Genomic DNA, 26,879 nt, shown 5'->3' with positions numbered 1-26,879 from the left:
CTTGATGTAGCGGAGACTTGATAGTTTGGGGAATTCACATAGGGCCTACAGTACATTCACAGTTCATGATCTCCATTGCAATCCACAGATTTTTTTTTGGTATTATATTTTCTGTAGAAAATGTCCCAGTGTAGAAGAATGTGACAAAGACATGACAAATTTTAATCTAGATTATTGAATAAATAATCACCATTTAGTGTCCAATATGAACTCTAAATTCATAATCTTTCTGCTGTCCTTGCGTGGCACAAACCACAGAGTGATGATGCTCTGGTTCTGCAGTAAATTATATGACTGACATGTGATGCAGTGAGACTACTAACACTAGAAACTGTTTTCAGGGTCTGCTTGGCACATGTGAAAACAACTAACACATCCCCAAACTGATTTACCCAGCACAGACATATTAGGCCAAGAGTTAAGTATATTATATGAATAATGACCAATATGAATTTTCATGACATGAGAAAAAGCAAAGTAAGGAACTGTTTGTTTTTCTAATTACCATTTAGAAATCTGAAGCAAAAGAAAATTGAAAAAATACATGTTTTTAGTTTTGAATTAAAAAGTTGCTACAAATTGCATTCATTTCTCAGAGTGACCTGGAACCTGTGAATATGATGCTGATTGTTTCATACCAATAATTGGTAGGCAACCAGGAGAGGAGATGAAGAACCTGATGGTCACTTTGAGCTCCAGATATCCTGTGTGAACATGGAGGATTTTCCTCTTTAGATATAACTCTAATGATTGAGTCCCGGCACAAGTGACGCTTTAGAGGCAGAGTTAAGAGGTCAGGACAGCAGCACTACCACTGAGAGGGACAAGGTCAAAAAAAGAGCTGTCAAACAAGGTATCCATCATTTTCTCAGGTGCTGATCAGTTTGTGTACGTAGATGGCATTATGATTGACGTGACCACACCGCCTGATGCAAGTATGCCTCACATGTCTATACTTTGTGGTCATATATTTTGATAGTGGTATGGAGTTTTTAAAAAAATGCTCCGGGGATGAGGGTCTTCACCTTCCTATTGATAAAAGCAAATGATTCACTTGCTGCAGACTGCCAGCTAGACGATAAAGCACGGTGTTCAGTTCACATTGTCTTATTTATTATTGCAGTTCATTACAGTGGCAGCATCTCCAACGTCTCTGCATCAACAGTACAGAAACATCTGTTGTTTCTGTAATGATCAGTAAATGATTTGATTATGTTTTATTAACATTGACTCATTGATAACCTTCAAATATAGAAGCTGACACTTCTACCAGAGCATGGTAAGACCCCCTCTCTATTAAAGGGGAACTATAAAGGTCCAGTCGCTTTTTCACAGTTTTGGACGCTTTTTAGAGCTCCCCGTACACTTTCAAAATGTATATTTTCACTGTTGTAAAAACTCACAGCTAAGGGTTAGGGTTATGTGACCACTAGCCTGACTGAGATTGTTAGGATCAGTGAAGCAAAAACAATGAAAATATATGTTGAACTGCTTCGTAATTTGGGCTTCTGGTTTCTATGTAAAGCTGTCTTGTTGAAAAAGCAAAACTCATGAGCAGATGAATGCAATTTTCTATGCTGAAATTTTCACAATTAGGATTGGTGGTTATGGTCTATTTACATCATCATACTGTACAGAGGTTTTATACTGATTGACAGAAATAATGAGGTTTGTTGATTCTAATATTGTGTAGTGCTTTGTGAAACTTTTATGTGACAAATGTATTTGGAAAAACCCAAAGTTATCAAAGCTTGAGCTGTTTATTGCTGATCGTTGCTAATTAGGCTACTAATGAAGTTCATTGTCTCTGTCACTGTACAGTATGGCTTTAGTAGTTGCTAGTGAATACAGACTGTCTATTTCAGACAGTGTTAATGTTAGTAGAATCAGAGCTAGGGGTCTCTAGGCCGGCAGCAAGGGTCACTCAGGCAAATTAACAATGACATTCAGTCACTGTTAACATGTGCACATCCGACACAGTACATTAACAAAACAAGAAAAACACATTTTGCGTACCTGTGGATCCAAAGGACAACTATGAGGCCGTGTGTAAGCAGAACAGGGTAGAGACTCCTTCCAGTGGACCCACAGTGGTGCAAAAGCGCCATCTTCTGTTTTCTATAAAACTGTGGTGTTGTTTTCTCCTCCTTTTGTGTTGGAGTTATCGCAGCACCAATATGACAGGTCAGTTTCAGTCTCCATTGATTATAGTAGTGAGTGTTGTTCAGTCACATTTTTTAGAGTAAAAGCATTGGAGGACTTAATTTTAAAAATACTGAAGAATTCAAATGTGCAACTTTGTATCAACAAACTTGTATTGTTACACATTTACAGGAACTCTGAAACAACCACACTGACTGACTGAGATGTAACTTCATTAACAAGAGTTTTGTTTTTCATATTCTTTTTAGTCAGTGATTAAGCTTGTTTAAACCCAGCAAACATATTTAACTAACTGGATCTTTGTGTCTACATAGACTCCAGATCGGATCAGGTAGAATGGATCATTCTAACTCATTATTAGGACACTGACAGGTTCAAACACTGCTGACAGGACTGACTGATTGGTTTTCCATTTCAAATCCATTTTCACCTTTTATTCTTACCAAAGATTAGAACACACAAAAATATTAATGAATGCAGACAAAGCAACTATGTTTAGTGCTGCGTCTGCTGCTAATGAACTAAATCAGGGCATTGGACAATAAATTAAATTCAGGATAGAGGAAAAACAAGGTACATTTAAATTAAGTGAATTGGCTCAAGAGCTACTGTAGAAACCCCAACAAAATTGATCGGGAGGATACCAAAACAGCAATTAATGCCCCAATGCAATAACTGTAAAAATAAAGAAGCATGTTATGATGTGTATACTCCCTCTAAATAAAATCATCAGGTCACACAGTGCTGCTCCTTTGCTGTTGGGCGCAGAAAAAAAAAGACATTGAAAAACTCTAAAACTGATACTGCAGTCTGTCATGGCTGACAGTTGAGGCAAAATTAGCATCCAGCCTTTTCACATTAATCGCTCAGGTCCGCCATGGTCATGTACCTGTAGAACTTCCAATGCCAAAATCAAATCAACTCAAAAACTAATTTACAGGGCCTCTAGCGACTGAGACAAACACTTCCTGTCTGTGAAGAGTTTAGTTTGTTCTGTGGGGGAAGAGAGTATTCACAAGACACATGTTATTACTGAAGCTTTTTAGGGGAAAATCACACACCAGGCATGTATGGAAGGCTCGGAGGCAACTTTAAAATCATATTGAATCATAAACACCAGAAGCAATTCAACAGTATCAAGACAAATGCTGCCAGTGACACTGTGAGAAACGCAGTTTGTGTCTGTTCCTGTGGTAATAAACAGAATGGTCTATTAGTGTAGCTCAGTGTTACAGCGTGACAGGCTCAGTGCTCATAAGAAATCTTTTGAAAAAAAAACCTCCCCTCACTGGAGATTAGAGGTGTGAAGAAAGGCGTAGACCTCTGTCACCTCTGAGTCACTCGATATCAGCTCTATCAGAGGGGGCAGGGCACCTTTATGACCCACCTGCCAGCAGGATATCTGGGGCGTTCAAGCCGGGGACCTATGGGGGCTCTTTCATGTGAGGAGACAAAGTGAAACATAAAAGAAGTGCTGATGCTCACACACATCAGATCAGTCTGATGCAGTGACAGTAACTGACTGCAATGACGGAAAATGTAACTAATACTAATAATACTTATCACAGTATTCTGACCATGATGCTGAAGGAGATTTGTGTTTTAAGATATAAACACACATTGCAGTTTATATATAGTCCCTAACAAATGCTTCATCTAGAAGACTAATGCACCAACTCATAGACATTTTGGTGCCTTTTATATAACTATGAAAAAACACCGGAGCCGGCTTTCACCTTTGGAATAAAACCTCAACTTTATTGAATTGCATTTGGTGGAGACAGAAAATATATTCTGCTATGAAGCCAATTTTAAAGGAACGACCATGGGCCAACTCTGCATCACTTTATGCGAGTGAGTCACTATGAGTGTTGGATTTCTCCCACTGGCTGTTGCTCTTTCAAAACGATTTGAAAGATGGCAAAAAAAAAAGGTTTTACCTGCCTGGGTTAGTGTTTCCCTCACCTGACCTCTACATGGATTGAGGTTTATAGTACCTAGATTTGTTAAGTGATGGAATCCAACTCCTCAGGCTTCTTGTAACAGGCGCTGTGGTCGCTGCCTCCCTGGCTCCTCGGTGAGACAACTGGGCTCAGAGCCAGCAGGAGGAGGTGGTCAAGAGGAAGGATCAGCAGGCATGGGCGGTCATGCGTTCTCCTCCTCCCTCCCTCTCATGCTGTCTCTCTCTCTGCATGGATGGATGGAGGTGGCTATAAGCAGCAGAGCTGAGCGTCAGCCCCTCAGGTCTCAGTTGGACACACTGTCTCCTGGTGTCTTTGGGTTTGCTGTCAAACATCTGGATTTGGATTCTACAGCCCTCACTGCATTAACAACCCCACCTTATACACACAACCAATGACGCTGGAACTAGACTTTGTTCTTCTCTGCTCTCCCTGCTCAGCCAGATGAACACACACACACAGACAGAACTTCTAGCCAAGGTAAGAACTGGCCCACACACGGCTGCTGTTTCTACAGTTCACACTGTCACTCTGAGATGGTTTGGACTCTCCATGCAACACAATAAACATATTTAAGAATAAGTCTATAAAACATCTGTTATGAGTCTCTGACTCCTTCAATTGGACTCTGAGCTTCATCTGATGTTTATTTCTCTGTGGGTTTGGAGGCGAGATGCTGCCAGAGTGTGTGAACCACCATCACTCATTTTAATCCAGAGAGGAGATGCAGGGAAAATAGTGGAATTACTCTGGTAGTATATTATATTGTTTGAGTTGCAGAGGAGAGAAAAAAAAAATCTTCAAATTCAGGTTTAAATTTCAGACCACAGTTTTTTTTTTATTATTATTTACCTTTATTTTTACCAGTAAATATAGGCTGTTAAACAAATTCAAACATTATTGTTGTTGTTTTATTGTTTGTTGTTGTTACTGGGTTAGGGTTAGGGGTTAGTTTAACAAATGCTAATTGAAGATTTACTATAATCTACCATATGTGATATGATACACATATGATATATGATGACTGTTTGATACAAATGTATTTGCTCAATATTGGGGAAAAATTGCACTTTGGAAACAAAAACAAATATAAAATAGATATAAAGTATAATGTAAGAAAAGGCTCAAATTGGTAAAGATACAATTATTTGAAAAAAATGATGATGACAGAAAAAACTGTGATTTGTTTGTTATCGAGAAAACTTTAGAACATGAGAACATTGTGAAGAGGTCGCGGTGATCTTATATGATCTTGCTGCTTCTACATTTAACTTAGAATCAGTTTTATTGGACCATGGTTAGAAAACACTGGGATCTTGAGGAAATGATACTCAGATGATCATCATCCAGATTACAATAAAATGACCTGGACTCGCACATGAAATCTGGTCTCACCACTTCATTTGTAAATGACTTAATGATTAAATCCTGACACAAAGACATTTGTCCTGCTAGAAACCCCCAAAGAGCAGTCTTTCTAGTTCGTCAGTCTTAGAGAAATGACTGAGTGGTCAACTCAACATGTGGTGTCACAATAGTGACGTCCTGCTGAGTACTTATTTTAAGTATGTGACAGATAATTAGTCACACACACTCACACTGTTCTACTCCCCACTACACTAAGAAATAAATCATGCAATGAACCAGTGTCTTTAAGGTTTGCTGTCAGCAGAGCCTTTGAAGTGAATCTTCTCAGATTCCCAGACCTCCACTCCAATTTTATGGTGTTAACTGTTGGCGAGACCCCTGATTTGTTGCCCTCGGAGGTTCATCAATTTGGATATTGTGGGTTTGTTTTTGTTGTTGTTGTCATGAAGTCAGAGATTTAGGGGAGTTGGTTGCACAATCCTCTGTGCTGCTCATAGCCACCAGGCACATTCATGAGATGAGATTGGAGAAAGGGTGACTGTCAAACCTATTACCTCTCCCCTACCTGTTGGTTAGGCTGTGTCTATGTCCTTCAGTTACAGATCAGTGAATATTCAAAGTAGTCTCTTTGTCGCCTGAGGAGTCAGTCCTGTGTTTCTCCTCTTTTTAGCTCCTCTGTGTTTGGTCTCCACCAGCTCCTCTTTAGCAGCTTAGCTATGTCCACTATCTGCTCTCTGACTGAGTCTGGCTGCTGTTTGCTGTCAAGCAGGTCAACGACAGAGGCTGGGGTCAAAACAGCAAAACTGACAGAAATAAAGCCAAAACATGAAGCTGAGGCAGGTGGTGTGTTTTACACTGAAAACAAACCTCTTCATCCATGTGAAGATGTTTTGTTTTTTTCTCTTTTTTTGAAGTGTTGGTCCATAAGAAGACATATTTATGTTTTTTTGGAAACAAAAACCATCTCAGTGGAGTATCACATCTACCCTCTGAGGCTTCTCTCTGGAGATCTACGTATGTCAAGTCAGTCAGCCAATCAGAGGAGAGGAGGCTCTGAGACCCTCTTCTGATTGGCTGTTTGTTTTCTGAGTGATCCCAAAACAATTCATTTATTTGTTATGATTACATAGCCTATTTCATATAAACCAAATCCAGGTGGGGGGAGTTTGGGGCATGGCTGACAGTGACTGCTTTATTGTAACATCACAAAGTCACAGAAGTCCTGATGACTGGTTTTAAGGCTCAGTTTCTAAATACAGGCTGTGTGAATTTTTCTGTGAACTTGGGGCTTCAATACTTAGAACCAGACCTGCTTTATAAATAATTTCCTGACCGGTGCTAGTGTACTGTAACTTGTGTTCTCATCATGACCTGATTTTGATGAGGAAAACTATCACTTTAAGAACTTAACTTCTTTGGACCCAAAGTCTGATCCAGTCCAGTTAGATGGTGTGTGTTAAACTGGTCCTTGAGCCACTTTGAGGCCATGTAATGTATAGCAGAGGGAAATGCAGGAATGATGGAGCCAACTGAGGCCTTGCAAGTCAGTTTTAGCATGTTGATCTGATGGGGTTCATGTGGCATGTCCTGATGACAAATGACACAGTGATCTGCTCCACCCAAGCAGCATATAATAGTAGCAGACAGGCATACAAACCAGCTCCTGCTGTGTTTTTGAAAACTCATAGTCAATGCAGTGGTGAGCGTAAAACCAGTTTGATCTTTTCCCGCTCTGCACTCTGTTTATTTTCCTGTCATGTCTCATGTTTCCAGTGGGGCCAGAGATGTCTTTAAAGGAAAATCAGCTGATGTCTGGAACAGTAGTAAACATGTTTCTGTTCATCTTCACAAGCAAGCACTGACAGGATTAAAGCATATGGATTTTTGGTATCAGTGATATGTGACATGTTGAGTGACAACTGTTTAACTGGGGGCAGAATAGATCCTAGCTACTTTCCCATGTGCCTCAAGTGAACACTAATGAAACCTGTTAACTAGGTTCACACCAACAGTCCTGCTGTTTTTAATTATCACCATTAGACCCTGTTGTTTGACATAAAGTTCCTCTGAGACTACATCCCCACCCTCTGTCCAGAATACTTAAGTTCCATCAGCATCATAAGCGTCCAGATGAACCTAAGAAATCGAATACAATGGGTGATGAATATAAGAGACATTAAGAACACTTAATTATTATACACTTAAAGGGACAACGAGGAGTTTGTATTCGGTTATAAAAAAAAGTCTCACCTTAATGTGGATGAATCTACGTTACCCCCACTTGTTAATGGGTCCATTTTCGATAAATATATCATTTTGTCTCTATCATTATTTTGTTATTATTATTAGTGGTGGAAATGCTGGGCGAGCCGACCAGCGTTTCCTACTTTCGGTTTCGCGGATGCTGCCTGGCTGGTCATGGGAATAACACCGCCGAATCGCCGCTTATGGTCGGAACTACGACGATATCTGATCGTCTTCGAACCTCTGACTTTCATTCTTGATGAATGAAAACATCCTTGGCAAGATGGCGGTCTTGCACCGGTCCAAGAATTTCACAGTGCATGCGGAGGTTCATGGGAAATGTAGTGTGAAAACACTTCGCTTTCCAAAACTCCTCGTTGTCCTTTTAACATAATTCATTATCATGCAGTCGATATACAAGAACAACAACAAGTGTAGTTTAGAGAGGATCGCAAGATATAAGTTGAACCAAAGAAAAGTTGTCTGATAATAACACCTCAGCAAATGGAGGAAGAAATGTCGCCAGCAGCAGCAGCAGGTGCAGCTCACATTAAGCAATGAGCTGGTTAGTGGGATATGGCACCATTGATGAGGAGTTGCTGCAGAAACAAAAGAATCTCTCCGCACTACTTGAGGTCAGATGGTCATTCATAGCACGGGAGGTATAACGTGCTCAGCTGCTGTTCAGCACTAGCTGGTCAATGACCCTCAGTACTTTGTTGAGAGGGATGGGGTGAAGGCAGTCATTAGATCTGTCAATCTCAGTGAGCAGTTGGAGACTGGAGAGGGAGGTGCTCAAAAAAACAACAACTGGGCTTTCATTTGAGTGCACGAAAGCCATTTGTTGCGCCCATCCTGCGTGGCATAGCTTCAAGGATTTGCTCCTTGTGACTGTCTCCAAATCAGCCCTTAGTTCATCCAGTAGCTTCAAAATGACATGGGTAGATACGTGATATGTTTTAATATTTTTTTCTTCTTTCTGAGTGAGACATGTTTTCTTTCATTGCTTAGTTGCTACCTCACCTAAATAACAGCATACACTGTCCCAATGCTGGGCTGATATAAATACAGATGCAGTCATAATCACCACAATGACTTCCAGGCTTGGTAAATAGCATTGTGTGTGCTAAACCAAGCTATTCTTTTTGGCATACCAGGGCAGAATCACCCCATATTGCATATTTATTAAGGTGAGGGTACTAAATGGACAGCATGTGTTGTTTCTGCATGTTTCAGAGACCCAATCCTCTGTGTGCATTGATCAGCTTGTATATTTTTGTTTGCTGATGGGATTATTTCAAATTTGTGCACATTTCTAAACAGGCAAATCTCTCACAAATCAGGCCCTTTGTCCTCACATCAAAGTCTCCTGCTGCACTGAGGAGTTACTCCCTCATTCTCACTCAGTAAGTAAACGTAAATGGGAACATTCCTCCAGGAAGACTTTAATTGATTATGCACATGGTTGATTTTAGTCGACCCTCAGGATATATTAATTTTATTTAACTTTTACAGAAGTCATTTTCAGTTATGGTATAAATACTTTTATTTACTTTATACACCTTCGTTTAAGTGTTCCAGCACTCAACAGGCCACAGGAGATATGAAAGTAAATTTAAAGCTATGGTGAAATACAAGTCACATGGACACAATAAATCATTGTGAAATAATGCATGGTCACTGTGTCTGTCAGTGAGAGGTCACATCCAGGTGAAGTTTGAATCCATCATGAGGCCATGTTCCAATTAAAGATACAGTCTCGCATGCACCCGGTCCTGTGAGATTGTGGAAAAACCTCTGAAACAACAGGGGCCCCTCCTCAGAGACGTGATGTAACCTGACGGTGAAATGCTGCATCTGTATTGACCTAGGCCTTAAACAACCACACAGCTGTCTTTAGTTAGTGTGTGTCGTGGTGATATGTGTGGAGCTGCCACCGTCACAGTCAGTCCCACTCCTCATCATCCATTCACTTACAAAAATAAATTCTGAAGAGTGGCGAGTGTTACACAAACAAGTGTTTGTGTAATGTGTGGCCTCTGTCAAAAATACCAGGGCCTCTTTTTGGTGCCAGTCCATCACTGCTAATCACTAGACTAATCAGCAACAATTATCATTGCGTATTATATTTGGCAGATCCATACTGTTACTTATCTCATCAAAGATTTTTTTTGGTGGGGGAGCATAATCTTAAACCGAACAAAACAAATATGATTTTACAGTTTCATTGTAAAGGTGTGTTTATTATCATTGCTGTAATGGTCAAGGTCCAATACACTGCTGTTACTATGCTCCTGCGGGTCATATCTGATGTTGTGGACTGCTATGCTGTTGTTTAGGTTGGAGAACTCTTTGTAATAGAACCATTTCACAAGCTGTGCATAAACATTCCTCCATCACTACGTATCAGTCCCATGCTCAAATCAGCTGCAAGTGGTTCACAAGTGGTTCTGTAAGGGATCGTTGCAAAGAAAACCAGATTTAAAGATATGTGGTGCTGGTGCATTTAGTTGTGATGGTCAGTGTTGATATTGAGAAAATGTGGAGTTCATTTTTCTATGACTGTGGAAAAGTCTGAAAAGATGTGTAAAAGAGTTGCTGCAGTCCTCAAACATGGAACTAAGAAAGAAACCCTAAACCATCAGTTCTCTGCCAACAAATGAAAAGAAGCAAGAGGAAAAAATGAAGCCAACTATAGCTGACTAGACTTAATGATGGTCAATCTAAGCTTAGGTGAGCATGTGAAGAAGCCAAATATGGGCCTTCTCCTAGCGTAAAAAACGGTGAAATCCTCATCAGTGATGACACCCAATGATACAAAAGAAGAAGAGGCACCTAGCTGAATAATTACCCAGTATCACATCCAGTATTTCTGCTGTAGCCTAATATATCAGTATGACAGGGACAGCGGATGAATGACACGTGGTTGAGTCTTGGGAAAGGTGTTAAGTTTTAAAATATCTGTCACGTCCTAAATGCAGGGTTTGTAATTTGATGCTCTCAGTGTGTTTGACTGCTCAACTGAGGCACTCTTGTCAAAGGCTTGTTTTTATCTAAATCAGATTACCAGTTAAATTTAATGAAAGAAAAAACATAGCTAGTGATTAAAATAGTGTGATAACTCCAAGAAAGATATAGGACTGACATGTTTGCAATCAAGTGCTCTCTCTCTCTCTCTCTCTCTCTCTCTCTCTCTCTCTCTCTTTCTGTGTTTGTGTTTGTGTGTGCGTTTGTGTTGCCTCCTTGCCTCTTTTTTATTGGATTAGAAAACCAGAACCAGAGTGTATTCACATAGTTCCTGTCCAGTGTATAATATTAACATTAAGTAAATCCCTTTGACTGTTTGACCTGGTGAAAATCTCCGTGGTGCAATACAAACTCAGGGGGAAAAAAATAATAATTGTGTAGGAAATGAGTTTTGAAAGATTTGCTTCTTGGAAAACACATTAAAAAAACTAAACAGTGAATCACACCACTTTTGTATTTAACCCCCCGTAACAACTTGTGTGTTCTGAGAAAGTCGGCAGTAAATCTACGTTAATGTCTGAAACCCAGCTGGCAGAGAAACAGTTCGTGGTTACGTGCTCTTTCCAGTTGAAATACCAGTGGTGTAAACACCAAATTCCTCCAGCCCCGGGTTGTCCACATTTCACCAACCACACTTCTCATCCCCATCAGCGCAGCACTGTTACGCCACAGCCCCTGTTTTCGTCTGGTATCATCAGCATGCGAGCTGTACCTTTGAACACATCACCTGGATTATCACATACATCTTCATCTTTTACACTGGTGGGGGGAAAAATAATATTATTAGGTTACTGCAGAACAAGCTGAGCTGCCATTTCCCTTGTTATGTTACTTGGCATGTGGTGCTAGCTGTGGTTGACATTATATGGTGCTGGGCATGATGCATGCTGGGCCCTAATGAATTTCAGACTGGTTAGAAATGGTGCTTGATAGTTACAGTATTGTGCAAGGTCATGCCATATGACATTAAAAGCTAAAGAAAAAATAAGGCTCTTATAGTAAAAGCTTTGTCCAGATTGACTGAAGGCTTAGTCTACGTTTTAATTAAAGGAACTTTAGATTTTTATCTTTTTTTCCTTTTGACACTTATTTACTTTTCCACCATATATTTCAACACCTTAATTCCCCCATATAACGCCCTAAACCTTCCATAAAATATTCCTGAGATGTAACTTGTTTTTGTTTATTTTACTTGAGTTCAGCACTGTATATCAAAGCAGAGACTGAGGGAAGAGGTTCGTGAGGTGTTTGTTCATGTTAACTGGGCCACTGGCCATTTTACTCAAGCCATGTGACACAGAATTAACACATTCCAGTGGTACCTGCACAGGTCAGGAGATTCCCACACTACACCAGCTCTGTGGAGCCAGTAATCCACCTCCACCCCTACTGAGTACAGGACAGTAGCCTGGTGGCCAACACCACTGAATTTAAACAGGTTCACCATGGGGCAGTGTCATCCATCTTTCATCTATCTGAGTTGGCGAGGCTTCACAGAACACCAGGTCTCACACCAGGTCTTCATGTTCCCTTCAGATTAATGTTGGTCTCTTAACCTTCAATCTAGTGCCAGCATTTGGTCAATTTGTCTGACACTGTGGCTTAAACAGTGACCCTAAGAGCTCCACTCACTGCAACCTGGCTAAGACACACTGTGGATTCAGTGTCGCCAGTGAACTTCACTGGCCACTGGTCTGTAGTCATTTATCTCAGCTGACCACCCAACTTCAAGTGCCAGAACAAAACACAAATGTTTCCCCTAATGGGTGCAATCTGGAGAAGATCAGCCATCTGGACTACACAGTTGCTATTTCTACCTGTTTTCTTTAGAGGCAGCTATTGTCAGGATTATGGGTTCATCCTGTTCAGATGAAGGTAGTCTGATGTTTATCAGTTGGGATCTGAGCAGACAGAAAGTCTGCTCCTACAGTAAATGGTCTCCTTGCAGCACGCTGGTTTGATCAGGCTGAATAGTTCAGGATGTGAGTGACACCAGGGTGGGTGCTTTTACTTCTCTCAGCAACTTGGTTGTCATTAGAAATGGTATTCTGTTTTATTGGAGTGCTTTACTCTTTCAGGTCTATTTTAGCTCATTCAATTCTCCTGTGGTCATTTATACAGATCATAATCTATTTGTGTTTCAGAACGAAACTAGATGATTGATGGGCTGGAGTCTGTGGTTGCTGGACTTCAACACAGAGAAGTTAGACCTTTCCACAGAGGAGTCCTGAAACTGCAACTGTGATACTGGACATCTGAAAATTGTATTTTGTTATTGTCATTATTTACTTGTCTTTGTTTTATTTTCAGGATACAGTGTTTAGTAACCAGTAAAAGTGTTATGATTTGCTTGTTACCTTTTTACTCAGGTGAAATCTGTAAAGCTGGCAGAGTCCTTCCAGCCACTGTTTCTGTGTTGTGACTGATGGATCTGGTGGTCCTATCTTTATGGTTTAATTTCTGTTAGTTTAGAGTTGGGTTCTGTTTTTAGATTAGTGGGATGACACCATGTTTTAGAGCCCATTGCTGGTTGGTCTGTTGCCAGGTCATCACTCTTTTGGTCTTTTTTTAGCGTTGTGCTGTTGACATTTCCACTTCTTTGGTAAAATGATTTATTTATTTTTCTTTGCAATGGTCTAGTACAGTCTTTGAGAGAAAGCGAGAGCGCTGACGCTGGAACAGAGAGCAAAGATCTTCTATATCAAAGATGACGCATTGCTATGAAATGTTAAACACGTCCTGTCCCCTGAGTGGGCGTGATTGTGAGTGATTGTTCATGTTAAAACATGACAACAACACAATACATCATTAGATACACTCGAGATTTGTGCCTGATGTTCTGCCTGTTTTTATCTGCCAGTTAGTACATGATCCTCCCAGAGCAAGATCACATGAAAAATAACAGTGCAGAGTTGTTAAGCAAAGAAACACAAGTTTTATTTCAGTTTAAACTTTTGATTGGTGGTTTCACTCTGAACTGCTGCAGCTGGATCTGAGTCCAGAGAAGATCCACGTTGTGAGATATGATGAAAGTTATTACTGGAGGAGCTGGGTCAAATCACAGATTAGCAGGTGACACTCAATCTCCTCAGCCTCAGCCAATTCGCCACCCTCTTTGCCTGTAGCTCAGAGCACCAACCGGTTTTGACTACAGATTGTTGATCCTGCTTTCTTCTTCCTCCAGGCTCAGCATCTGTGCTTGTTGCTCCTCCTGTGCTTGTGCCTGCCGTTGGGTGGCGTCCCCGGTCCATGCCGCTATTCAGTGACACGGGATCATGTTCTTAGCCTGAATCGTCTGGTGAGAGTCAAGACAAACCACACCTACAGTTTAGACTTTGTTTGGTCAAGGTGTGTACAGTATGTGTGTCAATTAACTTTTCAATGTTATGTAAACTCCACAGATTGATAACCAGCTGGATCACGGCTGTTTCATCATCTATCCATTCACTGATCATCACAATCTGGTAAGTACTGCAGCCACATGTTCTCTCTGCTGTCGATGTGCTCTTCATCACGTTGGTCAGGTCAGGATGGGTGACAGGCTACAAGTGGGCTTCTATGAGGTCGCCCAAGGTGCCACCTGCTGAGGGGATACAAAGAAGAAGAGATATTTCATAATTGCTCCTGGTCCAGATTAAAAAGTTTATCATAACCATGTCACACACAGATCAGCCACATATACAACTGTATGGACAGGACCTTCCTTGGATGTTTGTAACATTTTAGACATTTGTCCAAAAATTTAAATAAAATTGTCACGTGTGTCTTATCTTTAAAAAATGTCTGGTTTAGTTTCAGAATCATTTGGTCAGAGACTGAAAGGTGATTGGCTAACTGTCTATTAGAGAGCCTCCATGTGGGATTGATTTTTTTCTTGTTTAGCTTTGGTGACTGAGCAGGAAGAGCCTCTCAGTGTTTGGATGGCACAGATTATCATCAAACAACCAAAACAAAATCCAAACTCATATTGAGTAAACAGTAGAGGCCATATTTTAGACACACATATACAGTACTCACTGAATCCCCTCAGATGTCTCTCCAACAGGTTTACTGACTTACATCTTCTTTAGAGACATCATGTTCTAATGCTTCCTGTGAACTTCACACAGAGCCAGGTCTGTTACATCAAAGCAGCCTTCCCCCACATCCTGGAGCTGCTGAGGACACATTTCCACTATGTCAGGAACTCAGACAACAGGAGATATGTCAGCAGCTGGGAGAAGGTGATCTACCAACTCTACTCTCAGGGATGTGTGCCTGCCATCGATGAGGAGTTTGAGGTAGGGTCACATAGTAACATCAGTCTGTGTAGGTTCTCAGTCGTCCAGGTCACACATCATTACATAAAGAAACATTATTCTGAAGGAGCATATGAGACATTATGAGAAGTTGCAATAGTTGAGACCCGGTGTTTCTGAGAAAGTTCTCCTACTCTGCCAATACCAGCATGTACATGCAACAGATAGATGATAAATTAAAGCAGAAGTAAGCGGAATGTTCGTGTTAATATAAGTCTTAAATAGTTATATCTTCCGACAGCAATCACTTATATAGAGTGTTTGGTCCGAAACACGGGTCTGTCAGTCACTCTGCTCTGCTGTAAGCCGAGGAGAAAACTTTCCTTGTATCCTACAACCTTTATCCAATGAGGAGAGAGAACGGCATAAAGGGGCAGTCCTCTCTGTGTGTGCAGCCAAGGGATACGCATGAATGCGGTGACGTAGGGACGAGGGCAGGGACTGCTAACTCCATCGGCTGACAAGAAGTTAGCCTAAATGACTGGATCGTTTACTTCTGCTTTAAGTGGTGTTGGCCACCAGGCTACTGTCCTGTACTCAGTAGGGGTGGAGGTGGATTACTGGCTCCACAGAGCTGGTGTAGTGTGGGAATCTCCTGACCTGTGCAGGTACCACTGGAATGTGTTAATTCTGTGTCACATGGTTTCAGTAAAATGGCCAGTGGCCCAGTTAACATGAACAAACACCTCACGAGCCTGCTGAACACAGCTCTTCCCTCAGTCATACAGTACTGAACTGTGTGTGAATGCTGCTCTTGAACACTCTCCTATTTGTCCAGTCTCAGAGCCAGATGACAGAAATCCATCATTGAGCTTCCTGAGATCTAAGCAGAACATGCTGTCCTGTATCAGCGCCATGCACAACAGCACAAAAAATAATAGTTCAGGGTGTTGTTACCCTTTGAGACTTGAGAAATGTTTTTGCTAAGAAAGACTTATTAATCATCATTTTCATATACATAAGTGTCTAATGGGACAACTTTTGACTTTAAAGTCAATAGCATTGAAAAACAAATGCCTCCCAGAAGGTCACTTCTTTCTTTTTCTGTTTTTTTTTTTGGAGAGAAAAGAGGGGTGTGGGGGTGCAAAGAGCCACAGGTCGGAATCCAGTGCAATCAATCACTCTGATTATGTTTAGGAAACTGGACATTGCTGCAGATTGCCTCTTAATGTCAGCCTGTTCTGTGAGGAGGGAACCTGATGCAACAACGACTCATTTGCACAAGCCCTTCAAAAACTGCAGGCAGCACTGCACTCAGGGAGGCTGCGATAACCAAGACTCCCCTCCACCCACCGTCTTCATTGTTTCTTCGATGTTTCAGGACAGCCCAGCGAGGTTCATCAAAATGGTCGAGAGTTCTCCTAAGGAGGCTCTGAAAAAGGCCAGAGGTGTGATCCAGATGTATCTGAGCCTGATGACAAAGAGCGCTGGTCCTGTGGACTGGGACTGTCAGGCAGAGTATGCTGCTGAGGAAGACCCAGAGTCCTCTGCTGTGGCTGACACCAGCATCACAGGTACAAACACACACACTTATCTTACCTGAAGGTTTGAGAAACATTTCAGACTCTGAATAAATGTGTAATCATTACCCAGCTCTGTTTGTTATGATTAAACCATGTTTTGTCCTTTGCAGGTGAAGCAGGACACTGTTAGCCCAGGTCTCACTCCTGCATTACTAGGTAAGGATGTCATGCTGCAAAATCACGTCCCTGAAAAGCGCTATAAAAATCCAATGACGTTTGACGTTTTTCACGAAACACATGTAAACTGACAACAAATTACTTCTCTTGAACCCCAGTATTAAACATAAGTTGCAAATACATTTGTGCCTGTACCACTCTTGGTATTTTAACAGTGGAAAAAAACAGTCACTGTTCCAAGCATATGGTTGCAAAAAGGTTTAACTTAAAGGGATAGTTCACCCAAAATTCAAATTTCACTCATTATCTACTCATCCTCATGTCAACTAAGAGCTGTGAGAATTTTCATTTTTCTCTGTGCCCTCTGAGTTATGGGGGGGTCCGCGCAGCAGTATTTGTCCATATAATGGTTGTCAATGGATACCAACTTTCTTCGTCCAAAAAGACACACCAAAAACCATCCAAATACCTCCATACTGCTCGTGTGTACTGTCCCTCTTGTATTGAAGCCCCAACATGAGAAATTGTTCCGCCGGTCAGTGCAAATCACGCGAGATTTGCACTGACACAGGAAGAACAGTGAACTGAGACACTGGGAGCTACAAACAAGCTTATAATATAGACTTATTTAATTTTTTTCGGAACAATTTCTCATGTCGGGGCTTCAATACAAGAGGGACATTACAGAAGAGCACTATGGAGGTATTTGGATGTTTTTTGGTGTGTCTTTTTGAACAAAGAAAGTTGGTATCCATTAACAACCACTATATGGACAAATACTGCTACACGGACCCCCCCCCCCCCCCCCCCCCAACTCAGAGAAGGGAGATAGATAATGAGTGAAATTTTAATTTTGGGTGAACTATCCCTTTAATCTTTTAATTAAGCAGTTTGGGTGCAAATTAAATGCATGTTTAATGTTTACATGAGTCAGAGTAGCTAATTTTCTTTTTTAAAGGTGGGGCATCCATTTACAGTATGTAAAGGTGAACATGCTAAATTGTGTTAGGTCAATTGTGGTAGTTCAAATGTACATTAGTGTGTGAGGTTATGTTCCTGGTGTCATGCATCATGGGGCCCAGTAAATGTTTGAAAGCACACCTGAGCTCGGTGATTAGGAATGACTGACACATCATTGTAGATTAATGCTGGTGCTTCCACTGTTACATTTAACTGTATTACAGTAATACATAGCCTATCTCAGTGTGAACACACTGTAGGTTATTTTGACTCAAGCACTGAACATTTCAAGGGGCTCAGGCCTGAAACCACAAACAGAACTCACATTTCCTTGGTTTTGTTTCATGGTTATTTCTGACAGTGAGAGATAATACAGCATAATATTAACATTATTTTAGTGTCCTGTAGCTATAATGAGGCGAGCTTTGAGCTATGGCTGTTGCTTGAATTTCAACATTACGCTGTAGTTCAAAGCACATCAAAGCTCAGACCATGATACTGGTTAACCACATCCTGGGATGCATTTACCACAAACGGCCACCGAGAACTGAAGAAACTTCCCTCCTGACATGTTTTCAGTTTAGTTCGGTTTCATAAAAAAGAGATCATGTAAAGCAGCTGCTGTTGATTTCATTTAAATGCTCTGCTACCATCTGGCTTTTTTCACAGTAGACATTTGACTTACTACTGCAGAAAAAAACAGAGGTGGATGTCAAAGCATTTACGCCAGTTATATTCTCTTTATTACTTATGGTGAGTGCTGGACTACAGCCATGTTTTGGAAACCTGAGTACACAAATGAGTGAGAAGACAGCCATGTATGTTGTAATTACACCTGAGGTTTAACCTGCTCTGACATGAGAGGAAAACACAATTAAAGCAGCTGCATTTCAAACTCATGTTGGCTTTATGTCATCACGCAAAGAGTAAATGCATCCATCTCTTCAGGACAGACCTGTGGGAGATGGCTTCTTGCTCAATACAGTTCCTGATGCTACTGTCTAAAGCCCCTGTCTACATTGTGTCTTTGCAGACACCTCTGTCCTGTGTGGAGCTGAGCTCTGACCGCTGCTGGTGATGAGGTGCCGCTGCAGACCAAAGATAATCTGTCCTCATGGTACGTCTAATGAAAGGCTGCTGTCTCTGAGCCGGGCAGCAGTTTAACGTAAAAGATGTGGGGGTTTGTTTGTTTCTTCTGTAAATATATTGTATATTGTGTTTTGTTTGTTTGTTTTCTATCATAAACTGGTCTGGTCATAAGCTACAATAATCTGGTTCGTATTTTTTCTAATTTGTATTTAATATAAATTGTTTACAGTAATGATCTAGTAAAAGTTTGTTTCTGATCATGTGAGCTGTTTCTCTAAGAATGTACTCGTGTTGTGTATTGTATGACGCAACAGGTTGACACAGACAAAGACCAGACAAGATGGGTTGTTTCAGTGGACACAGTTAAAACTTACAGGTTAGCAGATCTCAGAACAGGTAACTGAGGATGGAGTCCACAACATGAAAAACATGAATGATGAATCAGTGTGGCAAAGGACTGGGGGGAAACACCTCAAATATAAATGCATACTGTAATATGTGTGATAACGATGATGGTGGTGGTGATGATGACGATGATGCAGTGGCTCTTTCCTTTAACATGAAGAAGTGAGACAAAATGTTATTTAATGAACTTATGAAAATAAATAACTTTGTACATGTTTGTTAGGACTTTGTTTCCTCTTTGTTGTTTGTGCTACAAATAAACCTAAACCTAAAATAAAATCAGTAATAGCTTCTTCAGATTGGTTTTCTTTACAATACAGACAGCTTCTGACATGATAAATTATTTTACACCCCTCATTATCATTTTTGTTGAATATGGACCCCATTATTATTTGAACTCAAAACAGGAAACAGTGGAAATTCCTTGTGAAAAGAAGCAAAGAAATTGCCCCACAGGTCCTTGCAGCAGTAACATTGAAACATGACACACCATTGTAGTTTAACCACAGCTGAACCAAGACCAACTATGTGTGACAGTTGAGGTTCCTGTCACTATGCCTCCAATTGATCATGTGCCCTGGCTACTTGGCCAAGGGGATGTCCCTTTGGGTGACTGGCAAGCGCGCATGACTCTTACCCGGGAGGTGTGGGTTCAATCCCCGCCCGGGCCCTCTTCACCTTGCCACATATGTTTGTGACATGACTGAAAAAAAAAATATTTTCTCTCTTTAAATCCAGACGGGAGTTGTCTCAAAGAACAGATTGATTTTAAACACTATCATCAGCATAAAAAAAACTATAGCCTATACTGTATATATAAGGGCTGTTTCATAAACCCCTTCCATTGTGTAAAACACATAAAATAAATGCTTTCTCTATTTTACAAACGTCTAAAAATGTCTACTAAACTCTATGTACTTATGTCTGAATATAATATATTTCAACTTCTTGCTAAGCTTTTTTTTTTTTTTAATATTCAATGACTATTTTAGTAATGGCTTAACTTTCCGCGTTTGTAAATTTGTCTCATGTGATCATTTCAGTCCTGTTTGTCTTGTGTGTGTGGTGAGGAGAGGAGGGTCTGGTATTGAAGTGCTTGAAATAAAGTTATGTAAAAAAAGAAAAAAAAAAGAAAAAGTTTAGTGTCAATGCAGTAACGTTCTTTCAGCAGTTGTTTTCTTAAGCGCCTATAAATCCTCCTTTCCACTGAGGTTGAGGAGGAGTGGATTATTTTGACTTTTTGACCGCAGGCACAGACTGTTTGTTTTGGTACTGAGTTAACTCCCCTTGTAAAACAGCTGTATCCTATTCCAGCTGTCAAAGTTGAGAAAATACTTTCCACATTAACTGATTCATTAAAAAATTGAATTGATTAAGTTTTCCTAATTTTGATAACATACAGAATGCTTCCTATGAAATAATTTTATTTGGTGTTAAAGGCGCTCAGTTATAATCAGTCATCCTGTTCTGTCGAAAATCCAGTCTGAAATACATCAGCCTGTTTGACTCTTGTTACTGTGTGTGTGTGTGTGTGTGTGTGTGTGTGTGTGTGTGTGTGTGTGTGTGTGTGTGTGTGTGTGTGTGTGTGTGTGTGTGTGTGTGTGTGTGTGTGTGTGTGTGTGTGTGTGTGTGTGTGTGTGTGTGTGTGTGTGTGCGTGTGCGCGCATGCATGTGTGTTTATTTTTAGTTTATATTGTTCAGTCTTCTTCATTGGCATTGTGTTCTTATTGTCATGACCTTAAGGCTTTTGTGTTGACCAGAAACCCGATTTCAAGTCTATTATAAAAAAACAAAGTAAAGCATCATGGGAGTTGACTGATCAGCTGGATGTGCACACACATACACACACACAAACACATAAACCAGATACTAGTGGTTGGTCAGTGTTGATGACGCAGGAGGTGTGGCTCTATAAGAGACCCCTGGTCCAGAAGGAGGGCCAGGGGTCTCAGTCAACGCTCGTCTGCAGCAGACAGGTAAGATCATCACACTTCATACATGCTGTGTGTCTATATTGTATGTGTGTGTGTGGCTGAGAATGGGCACATATAGCTGAATCTGGATCTTAATGATGCTCTGCATGTTTGTAACCACCAGAGGTTGACAAACACCACAACTCTGTAACTTGAGCCAGAGGACAGGTCCTCTGATAAAATATTGCTCCACATTTACAGAACCTAGTGACTCTGAAACAACCCACTGGCTGTCTGCAGTAAGGACTAGCTTCAGAGTTTATAGATATTGCCAATACAACTCGACCCAATGATATTTTAAATCTGCCTTCACCAACTCTTACACTCGGGGTGCAGTGCTTATACAACTGGGTGTGGGTCAGATTGAGCTTTAGAACATCACGTAAAAGGAGAGAGAGAGAGAGCTGCTATACGCATTGTACACACACACACAGTTAACAAGCTGATATGAGTAAGAGATGATTGCAAATCAGATTTAAAGTAGTAACATATTCCATCAGATCCACCTAAGCCTGTCAGAGTCAGAGTCCTCAGAATAAAAACAAAATGCCCTGTGACCCTTGGAGGTCAGGGAGATATAGATCAAGGTCAACATCCAGATGCAGATTTAGATCCAGATCCATATTCACGTTTATCTCATTTGGTTTCCATTGGTTTTAATTCAAACAGTTAAGAAACACACACACACACACACAATGAATTATTGATCAGTTCAGCTTTTCATCTCTGGGGGAGATGGCTGATGTCAGTGGAGTCTGACTGATGCTCCCACTCTGGTCCGTGATAAAAGAGACCAGGCAGGAAGGTGTTTCAGGACACACACAGACTGTCACACTGGTCCATTTGGTTCTTATGCATTTGATAGTGACATAGTGTGAGGAAGTGTCATCCCCCAGGACAGCTATACTTGACAAGTACTTGTAGGAAACCATACCTTACCATAGGAGCCTGATCCCTGATACCCTGCCTGAACACCTTGTGACTCTCTACAGAGACCAGAAAAACACCCCCTAATTCACACAGGTCAAGTGACTCGTAGCCTGAAATAATAAGTGATCAAATAGAGCGTCTGTAGTATATAATAAATAAATATATTTAAATAGAATAAATTCACATAACACTGATTGTGCTGCACACCTCCGCCAGCATTGGTAACATCTGAATAATTTCGGTCTGTTCACAGATTTATTTCAGCTGCTCTGAACGCCCTCTGACTGTGATGATGCCTCGACTCATCGTTGCTCTGTTGGTGGCCGCTCTGTCATCGGTCACTCAACACTGTGGCAGGAAGGTCTACGCCACCAGAACCATCACATCCACCCACTACAGTGAAGGTACAGTCATAGGGCTGGAGGCTGGAGTGTGTTGATATGCCTGCAGCAGCTGGAGGTGTCTGACAGTCCTGCTGCTGGATGCTCAGTCCAACACAATCCGATACTGGCACATGTAAGGACAAAAACATGAAGCTTAACAGCAATCACAGACATGGTGAGATCTATTTTGCTACATAGCCGGTGATCCTGAGAAGGGGAGGCTGCATCACGGATCACAGTCAGGTCATGCTCATAGATCTAATATAATATAGCCTATTATAGTTCATATCGGTCATGCTCCATCAGAGCTCGTCCTGAGGCGTGTTGGTGGAGTGAATAACTGTCTGTCACGGTGTGTGTGTTTGTGGGGGTAGGGGTGGCATATGTAATGCAAATAACACACAAGTTAACCACGCACAATACAACACAAGTGTTTCCAGAGGACAGTTTTGGCTGGGACATATTGTTTAACACCCAGCTGTGAAACTGTGAAACTTAAACAACTCAACATTTTGGGAAATTGGCCCATTGTCATAATCCCTATAGTCTTAGCAGTAGGTTCATTACCTTTAATTGTCGGTGCAAGCTATTTTTAGAACGGTGGAGCAGAGCCACGAGCTGCTCAGAGCTATGCTACAGAGGCATATGGGATTTCTTGGTTTCCTTCATCAAACTCATCAAATACACAGTCCAACAACTCCAAAATGCTCTGATGAACAAGTTGTGACCTGCACATTCACCACGCTATGAGATAATAATGGAACGTTACGAGACAGAGTGGTTTTCGAGGCAAATGACTGCTTGCTGAAAAACTGCCTAGACGGGAACGCGCATCAGCAGTTTTGCATGAATTTACCTTGAAAACAACTCTGTCTCGTAACGTTCCGTTATTATCTCATAGCTTGGTGAATCTGCAGCCATTCTAAAATAGCTTGACCGACAAATAAAGGTAAAAAACCTACTGCTATGCCTATAGGGATCATGGCAATGCCAATTTGGCAAAATGTTGAACTATTCCTTTAAGTGTTGCTTCTCAACTCACTTTGGATAAAAGCAAATGATTGAATATAACCTTTTTCATTGCTACACCGCCAATGTTAGCATGACGTTGTGAGTTCAGCATCAGCCGCTCTCTCCACTGGTGGAAACAAATGCCAAACTAGCATGTAACCAGCTAACCACACTTTGTACTTCGAGATATCTGCTCACAGTTCAACATGAGAGGATGAAGAAGTCGAGCTTTTGCTAAACTAAGATAACGTTAGCTTAGCAAAAGCAAAAAGTTTCAAATAGCTTAATTAACCAACTATGTTTGTTAATGGTCATCATTAGTAGCCTACTCGATTGAGAAAATTAACTTTGTCTTTATAATTAAAAAAAAAACATATGACTTATTATTTCTGTTTGGGTTTGATTTAAGAATGAATGTAGCCTATAATATAACAACATATTTGTTTGTCTTTGTCTCTAGATCAGGCCTTACTCAACGTCCTCAGAAATCTAAGACATGCACCAGTGCAGCCATCAGCAAAAAAATATGGGAGCTTAGCTGCTGACGAGACCCATCCATCTGATGGAAAGTTTTCCAGGACAGGATGGTGGAAGGTGGTCCTCCCTCAGACTGTGAGGAAACGTCACGACGTGTCGTCGTACAACCTGAATTCCTTCGGTCTACGTTACGGGAAATGACACAACACTGGATGAAGGCTGTGTCTTTTTGGAGCTTATATTTTCATTTAATTTCTAATTCAAGCAATGTCACTGTTAAAGATTCAATAAAAATTACATTAAAGACTCAGTTTTCTTAAACATGACTCTGCACAGAAGAAACAGAAACAGAAACAGTCCAGTCCCGAGCCTTAAAACGAATCATACACTTCACAGGCGTACCAAATGTGCTTAACAGTTTTGGATGAAACGGATATGTTGTTCTGAGATGTTTCAGATAAAATCTTCTTTACTTCCTGTCTGATCTAAACCACAACTTTCCACTGTGGCGAGGGGAGGAGGGGGGGGGCTTCCTCAACTTATGCTTAAGAGACTTAAGGTAAAGCATCAGAAACAAGTGACTGAATGAATTCCTCACCTCCCTGGAGTCTGGATCTCACAGGAGGAGACCATGAACATCTGTGCCATGACCTGTGTGTTATTGTTCCTCTCAGTAGAGGGTGAGTGATTTTGCTATGCATTTAGATAAGGTCATTGCAAATCTTTTTTTTTTTTTTCTTTTTTTTTAAGTATATTTTTTGCCTTTATTTGATAGCACAGTGAGATAGACAGGAAAGGGGGAGGCAGAGAGAGGGGGAATGACATGCAGGAAAGGTCTGCCCGACGCGGCACTCGAACCGGGGATGCCTGTGTTGAGGACTGTAGCCTCGACATGGAGCGGCCGCTTTAACCACTGCGCCACGCACCGCCCCAGGTCATTGCAAATCTAAAGTAAAAACGTATGACTTTATGCAGCTTCTTGCAAACATATATATTGAATCTCTAAGAGCATCAATAAGAAGACCGGAGATAAATCAGACATGGTCCACCTGTGTGGTTTTACGGAAGCCATTTAGATTTTCCAACACTGCAGTTTATAATCTATTCTATAATGTACAACAACAGTTTATTTTACAAAGATGCTGTTCTGATGAATTAATGTATAATAAGTGAATTCAAAGACATTAAGAAAATAATACGATTTAATCAGAGGGCAAAATTCAGATCCAAACCCTGCCAACTTATAGAGGGACCCTGAGCCAAAGTAAAGTTTTACAACCTTCATTGCATTATAATCTGATCACGTGGCGCACATCGTTTACCATGAGGTGCATGTTTCTAAATAGTAAAATCAGAGCACAGAATCCAGAAGGTCTTAGTCACATGGGGTTTGGACCCTTACACTTGAGCTAGACCTAATTAGCGGTGGACTAACGGAAAACATTACCCATTAACAGGTTTATTTTGGACCAGTAGACATGATACAGACAGATGTAACAGTGTTGCTTGTTTGTGATGAGGCTTATTGCATGTACCTACCTGTATTATGTCAGACAGGTTAATGAATTGAGGGGTTTGAAAAGTCTATGTGACTTTTTAACTTGGTCCCTGTAAAAGAATGAAGTCAAGAATTTCTTTATCTTACTGTATGTGTATAGCCCAGGCATCATAACGTATAATGTGAAATATCAAGTAAAACCAAAGAAGTTGTAGCTGCTGGGAAGTGGAAAAGTTTATGAATGACACATACACATCATAATACAACTTAAGAGAACAAATACAAATTCACAAAGGTGCTGCAAATTCACAACAACACAAAAGACAGCCTCGGGCTATCAAGTCCAACTTGTGGGCCTGGTGCCCTAACAACCTCATCACTTTTTACTGTGCACTGGAAACTTTTCTACTTGAGTGAATTTTCAGCACTTTGTGTGCCGTCACATTAAAGATGTTTTCTGAATTTGCACTGTTTGTCTATTTGTATGTTTTCTGAAGTTGCCGTTCATTGAGTTCTCAGCAAGACATTTTGTGTTGATAATATAATGTGAGAGTCACATTTTAAAATTTGAATCTTCAAAAAAACCATTGCATTACCCAGATCAGAGGTTTATTTCGCCATATAGGAGACAGCAGCCACAGCAGTTCTCACAAGGGAGTTTTTAAATAGAGAATATAGACCATCATCTTTATAACTGTATCAGTTAGTTTATTTATTTACAGTATGTTCAGAGACCTAACAATTCCCACCATGGGCAAAGAATAGATAAAATATGTGCTTCTGCTTCATATTAAAGTTTGAATAATTTTGTTCAGCTTTGGTCTGTAAAGAGAGTTCACTATCTTGTTACCTTCCTGCCTCAGATAAACAGTGGAAACTTTCTGTTGCTGTTAGAGACGTCATATGCTAATCAGCCTCAGCAGTGCTGCTTGCAGGGAGGAAGATGATAACAGTGAGTCATCAGCCTGTGATAAAGAGGCTAGAGAAGGCAGGGAGCAGCAAACAGTAACACCTTCGTGACTTGTCATTCCAGGTGTATGGGGCTCAGAGATGACCATCAACGTGAAGAAAAATGATTCTGTCATACTCATGTGCTCCAGCCGTGAAAATCTCAGGTTGTGCTGCCCTCCCTACTCTGGAAGGTGCAACGTGTGTACAAGTAACATATCAACCAGTGTTAAAATCGCAGGAAACATGCGTTATTACACATTACAAGGACTGGAGCAGAGACACTCAGGACATTATGAGTGCTACTATTGGAGATCGGGAAACGTATACAAGTTAAATGTGTTAGAAGGTGAGTCACCTGTGTTTCTGCTGCAAGAGAGAGACTCACTCCGTCAGCTGATGTGTCAGCACCGATGGTTCCTGTGACGAGTGTTGTCAGACTTGTTCAATACACTGGGACCTGAGTCAACATACTTCTTATATTAACAACCTGACACTTAAAAC

At 40.8% G+C, this 26,879-nt stretch overlaps 2 protein-coding genes across 2 annotated transcripts in view; both read left to right on the top strand.

The window, feature by feature from the left end:
• tp53rk (TP53 regulating kinase) overlaps nt 1-26,879 on the top strand; it is a gene marked incomplete at its 5' end in the record, with an annotated part of 199,246 nt that overhangs the window by 73,223 nt on the left and 99,144 nt on the right. The gene's annotated exons all lie outside the window — the stretch shown is intronic.
• Nucleotides 14,849-16,714, top strand: csf1a (colony stimulating factor 1a (macrophage); the record flags this gene model as incomplete). The annotated part of the gene is made up of 3 exons (XM_083971287.1): nt 14,849-15,043; nt 16,383-16,575; nt 16,695-16,714. The coding sequence occupies 3 exons, from the start codon at nt 14,849-14,851 to the stop codon at nt 16,712-16,714; spliced, it is 408 nt and encodes a 135-aa protein (XP_083827413.1).

The sequence above is a fragment of the Trachurus trachurus genome (genome assembly GCF_905171665.1).
Source record: "Trachurus trachurus genome assembly, chromosome: 5".
In the NCBI taxonomy this organism is placed as follows: domain Eukaryota; kingdom Metazoa; phylum Chordata; class Actinopteri; order Carangiformes; family Carangidae; genus Trachurus; species Trachurus trachurus.
Note: the sequence above shows the minus strand (reverse complement) of the source record. Positions and strands in the feature narration are given on the sequence as shown.